The sequence below is a fragment of the Tasmannia lanceolata genome, unplaced genomic scaffold (assembly GCF_043159265.1).
Source record: "Tasmannia lanceolata isolate RefF3 unplaced genomic scaffold, GAP_Taslan_0.1 ptg000019l, whole genome shotgun sequence".
NCBI classification, from domain to species: Eukaryota; Viridiplantae; Streptophyta; class Magnoliopsida; order Canellales; family Winteraceae; genus Tasmannia; species Tasmannia lanceolata.
Window position 1 is genome coordinate 12,793,697 of NW_027518696.1, and position 9,668 is coordinate 12,803,364.

Here is a 9,668-nt window from a genome sequence, read left to right on the forward strand (position 1 = left end):
GGTCTCGCGTAGTTCGGGGAAATGCCCCTGCTTTGATGGGTTTTCAAGAAAATTTTATTCAGGCTCGAAGGGTTTGCAAACCGGTATTCTTTTGACATTGGGTTCTGATTTTGGGATTTAATCGGCCAAATGAGGCCTTTCGATGTTCAGATTGGGAATCGATCTGGGTTACTAGAGTCCGTCTGGTAGTGATTATTTTTTTCTTTTTTTCTTTTTCTTTTTTTGTTGTTTTTTTTTTCACGGAGTTTGACGGCATTTCCAGGTAAGAGATAATGGATCTTCTTTTTCCAAGATTCTAAAGCGTGCTTTAGACTTTCATAGAGCGAAACTTGTTCTTTGACATCCTCCATCTATGGATTCGTACTCTTGATATCTGATGATCACTTTTCAATGCTTGCTCTTGAACTTCTTATCTTGAATTTGTTGGCTTTATGTTATGAATTTGAGAACCAAGGTCATTGATTGAAAATATGAAAGTTGTTTCCACTCTATGCCCCTTGTATAGCATATATCTTCTCACTTTCTTCATTTTCTTTGAGCTTTCCATCCATGTCTTGCCCCTGGTATTGGTTGTAGCTTTTCTAGACAATCTTCTTATTCTTGAAATAATTCTTCACACTCTTCAGAGGGTAATGTATTTTCAATCGGTATTCACTGAATCAAAGTTTCAGTGCCAATGTTTATCATTTCAATTTCATCTTTGAAAGGTTGGGATTGGCGCTCCTCCTCTTGTTCAAGTAATTGCTGACTCAAGTGGAGTTTCGTCAATTTTGTTCTCATTTGAGGAGGGAGTCTTACTTTAAGATCAGAAGCATACTTAAGAAACAGACACAAGTGAATTACATTAAGGATTTGGAACTGAAATTTTTATTTAAAGAAAAGCTATTACATTTGACGACCTATCCTGAACATGCTCAGGATTCACAACTCTAAAGAGAAACAGAAGATAACTTGCCTGGACTAGGCATTGACCTTGAACTGTAAGACCGGACTCAACAATTATACTGACCATGATGACTGACTCAACATAAAATAGTAAGTGACTAAAACTTTAACTGCTGCAACCGTTTGGCGTTGAAGGCTCGGCGAAGGCTGGCTCGTATCGGGATAGCAGCTACTAGAACATCTCCACTGTCTGCATCTTCCTCTTCTTCAAAAGGTTCCGACCCAGACGTTTCAAAGGTAGGTTCTAAGGCACAGATAAGAGTGAGAGGATCAAATTTTGGGTCCCCTATGGTTATAGCATTAACAGCATCAGCAGGGTTTGCATGACCAGGTAATGAGTTATCGGGTTTTGGCTCGAACACAAGATCTTTGTTGTCGAGCAACCTCTGGATCCTGAATTTTAGGGCGATGCAATTATCAGTGAGATGGCCGGAATTTCTATGGTATTCGCAGTGTTGATCTGTTCGCCAATTTGCTGGTAAAGGATTGGGAAGAGCCCTAATGTCGGGCAGGATTATGCGACCTGAGGCTAGACACTCCTTGAGTATCTCAGATGGTGGAAGAGGGAGAGGGGTAAATTCTGTCTGGGCCTGTGGCCGAGGTGCGACAGCAAGTTGGGTATAATCCATCACCATGGGGTTCTGAGGTTTTGAAGGCTGAGGCTTGGAGCGGGAAAGGTTATTAATTTCAGCTGATGGAGGCTTCCTGAATTCTCTGGTATTCGGGTTACTTCGGTTGAACACACCTTGAGCCATAGCCTCCTCTATTTGGGTGCCTGCCACGATAAAGTGTTTGAAGTCCGGATAATACTGCAACGACATGTGATACTGGAGCTGGGGGGAAATATTTTTCATGATTATTTGGACCTGCTCTTCCTCAGAAGGGCGCTCCATCATCTGCGCTGCTGTTCTCCTCCATCTTTTCACAAAAATTAGGAAGGACTCCCTCGAGTCTTGCTTGGTCCTTTCCAAATCCTTTCTAGTGATTTCTGTACCATCATCATATTTGAACTGCCTGATGAATTGCTCGCCGATATCCTTCCATGTCTTGTAACGAGTCTTGTCCAAGACCATGAACCACCTCCTGGCAACCTTGGTCAGGGAAACCGGGAACAATTGAGCCATTTGCTCAGAAGATAAGCCTTGAGGCTGACACATGATGGTGAACATTTGCAAATGTGTGATTGGACAACCCACACCATCATATTTATCAAAGTCCGGCATTTGAAAATTGGCTGGGAGACGGATTTCTGGGAACAGTGTGAGATCACTCGGATTGAAACCACCTTGGTCTTGAAACTGAATGTCCTGAACCTTCCTGGTAAGACTTTCTAATTTCTCCATAACTACTTTATCAACCATGGACTGAGAAGGCCTGCTGCGATTTTCGCTGTACTGCTCTTTTTCAAAATCTTCTTCAGTTTTGTCAGGGATAGGAATGAACACTGGCTGGGCAGGTGCGGCTGAAGTAACTGTATGGTGCATGGACCCTTTATCTTTGGACAACGATGGCCCCAACTTTTCAGAAAGCTGGGCCTTGATAACTCGGTTCTCTTCTTTGAGTTCTTGAAGCTGCTGGAGAATCAAGGTAAGAGTATCGATAATGGCAGCGGGTGGAAGACCATCTTGGTTGTCTGCCATTGGCGAAGATGAGGTTGAGAAAGAAGGAGATGCTGGGATTCTCAGGGAAGGTGGCGGAGAGACAGATTTTCTCTTTAACCGTGAAGAAATCCGAACCCAAGGAGTAGCAGGGTTAGCTATGGTGTTTACTGCTCTGTCATGGAAATAATGAACACGAGGTATATGAGCTTGACATTCATGGAGTGTTTCTTCTCAATGACTGAAAAATATTACACATTTAAGCAAGTAATTGGGATAATAGAATGAATCCTAAAGGACCAAGACATGACAATGATGACAGATTCGCATAGGGGAATGCCCTTAGTTCAAGGATTATGAGAGTAAACTCTGAAGGATTTAGCAGAAATATTCTTGAAAAAGGTAGCCCCTAGAGGAGGAAGAGATCAAGGGTACAGGCAAGATTGGATCATCAAGATTGCACGATCAAATGATTGAGACACAATTTCCGCCAATGAAGACACAATCGAATCCCACAAAAGACGAATGATAGACACATGATCAAAAGATGAGATTGCATAGGATTACTTTCAACGGATAGATCATGAATGACTAATCCTATGAGATCTTTGGAAATGATGGGATTTATATCCTAACCCCAAAGGGAAAGTTTTTATTCTTCACACATTTTATCAGTGTTACCTGAAGGCATCAACCCTAATCCTAATCTAGCGGAGTGGAGATAGGATCTCAACTCATGACTTTGTTTGTGTACCTAGGACCGATCGTAGCCATTGGAAGATGGACTACGGTCTAATCTAGACACAAATGGGTAGGATATCCTAAACTAGGCTCACACATGTGATGCACATGTGTTCGTATACTACATGCATGTGTGGGTTAATCTAGGGGTAAGGCCAAGAGTTCCCTTAGCGCGAATCCATGTTCGATATACTGTACCAGTGTCCGGCGTATCAGTACGTGAACAATAGATCCGTTTACGCACCATAAAGGTACTAGGCTAAGGGTGGAATGCTTCTCTAGCACAGAGGCACCAGGTGATGAAATCCCAGTCAACCATGCTAGATAACACTCCGGGTTCCTAAAATAGGACGTGTGTGAATGTGAGATGCAAGGGTTTAGATGCAAGTGATGTAAGTGTGTGCAATAAGTTCGCGCAATCTATGATGCCTTCAGGTTTTGTTAAATTAAGTTCGAGTAAAATGTGATGAGAGAAAATAAAACAAGACAAACTAATCTAACAAGTATAGAGTTTTTATGAGCCAGTTAAATTAAATTCAAATGAATTATCTTTTGAAATTTTAATGAAGTTAGGTGGTCCCCAGCAGAGTCGCCAAACTGTGGTACCCTGATCCCGCGAGAGGGGTGTGGGGCGCGAGCCGCCGCTCTCTCTCTCTTGGTCTCTCGTATCCACGCGATTGGCGTGTGCATTTTATTATTGATTTGAATTAATCTTTCCTGTGAACTTGGGATCACTAAGGCAATCCGAATTCCACACGAAAGAGACTGACAGAGTCGCCACCTAGATGTGGGATCTAGGACTCGTAATTAACCAGAAATCTAGACTCGCTACCTGGTTACGAGAATGGAAGGTATGGGGAGTTATCCACCACATGCACCATTCTTGCCCGATAATCGGTCTTCGATTCCAAAAGCTAACTCTTTTAAATTTATTTTAAATGGCTCATTCAACTCTATGTTAATGTGCGAACTAAGTGACATGCATCCTATGATCTAATTTCAATGTGAATCCTAAATGTGTATCTTGATTTATTAATTTGTCTGGATTCAATCTAAGTGAAAGTTCTCCTAAAATTCTAATTTCATGGAAAGTCCTAAGTGATTTGATTAAGCATTTACAAGAAAATTAATATACAAAACACCACAATTTGTTTGTGGTGCCGACTCGCGGGTGGTATGCCATCAGACATCCAAGCTGCCTACGTACCCAAGCCTCACTGGGATCAGAGTCGACGTAGTTCGGTGCACCTAAGCTAAGTTACATATGCCTAACTCAACTAAGACACCGACCTAGACGGGATTGACTGTTTCAACAGTTTTAGGAGAAGTTATTTAATTCAAGTTGAGGATTTTATTATCTTAGGATTTCATCTAAGATGCTATATGATTCTCATCTAAATGCAAATGGTCCCTTAGACTAATGCAGGTTTGCCTACATCCTAGTTTTACTAGGCTTGTCCTAGGGAAAGATTGGGTGACTAGTGTAACTAGACCTATGGCACGGTTGCTATACATAGCAAACGTCCGTGATGAGGCTTGACTCCTAACTCTAGGACTCCCTAAAACCTAAGACTCCCTAAAACTTAGGACACGACACGACACCGGTGTTCCTAAATTGGGCTCTAAGGGTCCCTAAAGGAATTTTGAATCCACCGGCTCTTGGGAATCTCGAATTCTTTTGGGTTTGTGGAAACTTTTAGAGTTTTCTTGAAGCTTTTATTATCTGAAGGTATTTAGTGTGTTTGGTAGCTTTTAAAGTTGTTTATTTAGAAGGTTTTAGTTTCATTTGAAATTTTTAGTGGTCTTTTGGTTAATGGCTTTTAACGGATTTTTATCAGTGGATTTTAAATGGGTGAATTTTAGTTTTGTTAATTTTAGGTTGGATGTACTTTAGATTAATGTCTTTCGATTTTGGTTTGGAAAATGACGTTAACACAACCAAGTTTTGACAATTGCACAAATTCGACAAACCATTGACCATTAAAAGATCTGACAAATGCAGCCCACTAAAACTGTCGTAACTCTTTAACCGCTTGGCCAAATTCAACGTACAAACATGCGTTAGAAAGATCTTTTATAGGGCTACAACTTTGTAGTTCTCCATTGTTTGTAAATCTGTGATTTAGAGGTTCGAATTTGTGTTGCAAACAAAAGGACAGCAACATTAAACTGGAAATGCCTAAAGGTGTGCCGCAACCATTTTGGACTTAACTTTTTAACCGCTCGCTGTCTGATCTAGCACGAATACTCGTTGGAAACGGCACGAAAATATCTACGACTTTGTAGTTAACCATTTCCCACGATTCTGTTGTTTAGAGGTCGAAAAATCTGTTTAAAGTCTAACAGCTAGCACTATGACGGGAATGATATTGGCACCCCCATGTTTTCTTTTGATAGTTCTTATTTTTTTAGTGATTAAAAGACGGTGAATATGAAAAATGGCTTGAATGGGCCTGAGATTAGATTCAAATGGGATGTTTGAAAAAGGGGTTGTTTTTATCTACTTGGCAAGGTGGGGTATGGATATTGGGTTCTTGAGATTGAGTGGGGGCTGTTGTTATCAAATTGGAGTGGGGGCTGTTGTTATCAATTGAAAGATGGAGGTTTTGTAAGCCAAATTAAATGGGTTTTGATAATTCATGTAAAATTCAAGTTTTCTTTCTTGTAAATGTTCAAAATTTTTAATGAATTGTTTTCCCAAAAGAAATCTAAATTCCCTAACAAGCCAATGATTTCAACATCCCATTGCAAATAGGTTCTAATGACCCTGACACATTAATTATATTTAGCATAAGTGAGAACATGACCAAGGCCAAACTAGTACAAAATTAAACATGACATCAACCAAAATATACGCAAAACAACACTCAATCCTACAAATATAGAAAAGAAAATAAAATTCCAAAAGACATACCTTTTTGTAGACGATATTCCATGCAAACTTATGGAGAAGAGGGATTTGGTCTAGAGAGAGGGCTTGAATTTTCTAAGAGAGGGGTTCTCTCCTCTTTTCTTTTTTTTCCTTCCTTTCTTTGGTGAGATGAGAGGGTATTTATAGGAGAATGGGATAGGAGGTTAGGTGAGGTTAGGTGAGGTTAGGTAAGGTTAGGTGAGGTTAGGTGATGTTAGGTGAGGTTAGGTGAGGTTAGGTGAGGTTTGGATGGTTATGATGGGAGGAGAGGTTAGGTGAGGTTAGGTGAGGTTTGAATGGTTAGGATGAGAGGAGAGGTTAGGTGGTTTTGGATGGTTAGACCCAGGTCATGATCTGCCATTGATCTAACGATTTACGGAAATCGGGTCTCGGAATGGAATCAGGGTCCGGGCTATGAAGTGACCCTAGCTTATTTTGTCCCGATTGATGATCCGTAAAGTCAGATCAAGATATTAATGACCTAAAACATATAAATCAATGATAGAGGGGGTTCTCACATGGATTTAACACACTAATTTATTTGTTGATTAAAACAAAACAAAATGGGGTGTCTACACATATATCTGGGTTGAACCCCAAGTCATTGACATCATGGAAGAAGGTGTACTACTCATATTTTCAGTGCCAGTTCATCTGTATCGAAAAAAAAATGTCATGTGTTGTTAAGGTTTGTCTTTCATTAAGTTTGTACCAACTTTCTTCTCTTAGAGTTGGTAAGTCTTACTATGTTAATGTCAAAAAAAAAAAAAAGTTTGTCATTGTGGGACACGATCCCGAGAGAGGGGTGGGGCGCGAGCCGCCATGCACTCTCTTGGTCTCTAGTACCCACGCGATTGGCGTGTGCTTCTTAGTGTTGATTTAGATTCGTCTTTTATGTGAACTTGGGATCACTAAGGCAATCCGAATTCCACATAAAAGAGACTGACAGAGTCGCCACCTAGATGTGGGATCTAGGACCCGTAATTAACCAGAAATCTAGACTCGCTACCTGGTTACAAGAATGGAAGGTATGGGGATTTATCCACCACATGCACCATTCCTGCCCGATAATCGGTCTTCGATTCCAAAAGCTAACTCTTTTAAATTTATTTTAAATGGCTCATTCAACTCTATGTTAATATGTTATCTACGGGACATGCATCCTATGATTTAATTTCAATGTGAATCCTAAATGTGTATTTTGATTTCTTGATTTGTCTGGATTCAATCTAAGTGCAAGTTCTCCTAAGATTCTAATCTCATGGAAGATCCTAAGTGATTTAATTAAGAATTTACAATAAAATTAAAATACAAAACACCACAATTTGTTGTGGTGCCGACTCGCGGTTGGTATGCCATCTGACATCCAAGCTGCCTACGTACCCAAGCCTCACTGGGATCAGAGTCGACGTAGTTCGGTGCACCTAAGCCAAGCTACTTATGCCTAACTCAACTAGGACACCGACCTAGACAGAATTGACTGTTTCAACAGTTTTGAGAGAAGTTATTTAATTCAAGTTGAGGATTTTATTATCTTAGGATTTCATCTGAGATGCTATATGATTCTTATCTAAATGCAAATTGTTCCTTAGACTAATGCAGGTTTGCCTACATCCTAGGTTACTAGGCTCGTCTTAAGGAAAGATTGGGTGACTAGTGTGACTAGACCTATGGCACGGTTGTTATACATAACAAACGTCCGTGATGAGGCTGGACTCCTAACTCTAGGACTCCCTAAAACTTAGGACACGACACAACACTAGTGTTCCTAAATTGGGCTCTAATGGTTCTTAGATTGGAAACCATAATCCAATGGTTCCGGAAGACTCGAGACAAATCAATTCAAATTCTTGAAGTTAATTAATTTCAGATTTCATGGATTTTCGATTTATGGACACTTGAGGATTACCAATGGTTCTAGGGTTCACCAATTTCGGCCCAGAATAGCATCCAAGGAAGGGAATCGTGCGTTCTTTCCTTGCGCAATTTAATACTTAGGTTATAACATCTTATTGCCTGGCATATCTCAGGATTTCCGTGGACAGTAACCTCGGAGCCAACAACATGCTATAGCTTAAGTATTCAAATTGTCAAAGATCGGTTGCAATTGGGATACGATTATGGATGCACTGACCATTTTTCCAGGGAATTCTAATGATCCTAAGATTTCTGTTTCAATGGATTAAGGAGTTAATGTGTGACAGAGATTTAAGGTTCTTTAGAAATATTCAGATGATTTTCAATTAATTTCGGATTTTCAATGAATTTTATCAATTTTAAACATATGAGTGATTTTACAAGTGAAATTGTAGCAAACGAATTCGAAATGAGTTGAAATTTCTACAGCAGCAAGATATGATGAAATGTAGCTTACGGAAAGAGTTTTACAGATTTTTACATTAAGCTCATATTTAATTTCGATTTAACAATTGATTGACCAGATTGCACAAATAACACAGAAACCACTAGAAATATGAATCTAAATTCAATGACATTTCTACATTAATAAGATATAAGTAAAAATAACATACTGAGAAATTTTCATGAATTTTGGAAACCATTTACTATCAGTTTCAGATTTTTTAATTTTCAGACCAGATTATGAATTAACCCTACATCCCATATGAAAACAGATCCAAATCACTTGAAACTTTTACAGTAACTAGAAATGTGAGATTGAAGACTACTGTAAAAATTTTAAGAATTTTAGTTGTGATCTGATGTCAGTAACAATTCCTCCAAAAGCTGGTAAATTTCAAAGAAAGCATAAAATAATATACCAAACAAATTCTCAAAATTCTCAAAATTTCATGGTAGAATGTACTGGTATCATATTAGTTTCCCACGAAATTTCATTAATTTTGGAATTCATTTAGTTTCGAAACACTCATGGAGATCATGATTTTGAGCATACATATTTAATTTTCAACTAAATCCAATTAAATACTAAAAATCATGCAAATATACCAAATAATTCTAGAAAAATCTAAAAATTAAGTACCTACCTGTGATCGAAATCCTCGCCGAATCCGAGAGCCGAAAAATTCGAAAATCGCACCGCCGCTTGATCCGCTTCCGCTTTCTTTCTCTTTTTCTTTGTTTTATTTTTTTTTATATTTTTTTTTATATGGAACAAAGGAGAGAGATGGGGAGAAACAAATAAGGAGAGAAAGTAGATAATGATAGTGTGAGAGTGAGAGAGTGAGAGAGTGAGAGATATTGAGGGAGAGAAAGAGAAAACTATCCAAAAACAATGTGTTGTTTTTTTTTTTCTCCTCTCATCACCTCTCTTTATATAGTGAAAAACTTAGTGGAGAGGTGGAAATAAACAATGAGAATGGTGGGTGTGGTGGAGAATAATGGAAATAAACAATGAGAATGGTGGGTGTGGTGGAGAATAATGGAATATATAATGGTAATGGTGGGAATTGTGGTGGGGAATAATGGAATATATAATGTGAATGGTGGGTGTG

At 39.1% G+C, this 9,668-nt stretch overlaps 1 protein-coding gene across 2 annotated transcripts; it reads right to left on the bottom strand.

Annotated features, from left to right (window-relative positions):
- Nucleotides 1-851: 851 nt before the first annotated feature.
- LOC143853000 (uncharacterized) lies at nucleotides 852-6,634 on the bottom strand. Of its 2 annotated transcripts, none has more exons than XM_077362693.1 (2): nucleotides 6,199-6,634; nucleotides 852-2,713 (listed from the first exon to the last, which is right to left on the bottom strand). In XM_077362693.1, the coding sequence occupies exons 1-2, from the start codon at nucleotides 6,218-6,220 to the stop codon at nucleotides 1,044-1,046; spliced, it is 1,692 nt and encodes a 563-aa protein (XP_077218808.1). In that variant the 5' UTR covers nucleotides 6,221-6,634; the 3' UTR covers nucleotides 852-1,043. The 2 variants fall into 2 exon arrangements, with proteins under 2 accessions (XP_077218808.1, XP_077218809.1); XM_077362694.1 differs by having other exon boundaries at nucleotides 852-2,718; nucleotides 6,199-6,631.
- Between the last annotated feature and the right edge of the window lie 3,034 nt (nucleotides 6,635-9,668).

Excerpts from the sequence above, each read along its gene's own strand:
- LOC143853000 (XM_077362693.1), bottom strand. The coding sequence starts at position 6,220 with ATGGAATATCGTCTACAAAAAG. Across the intron at positions 2,714-6,198 it reads GGAATATCGTCTACAAAAAG|TAAACACCATAGCTAACCCT; the intron begins GTATGTCTTTTG and ends ATGACAGAGCAG.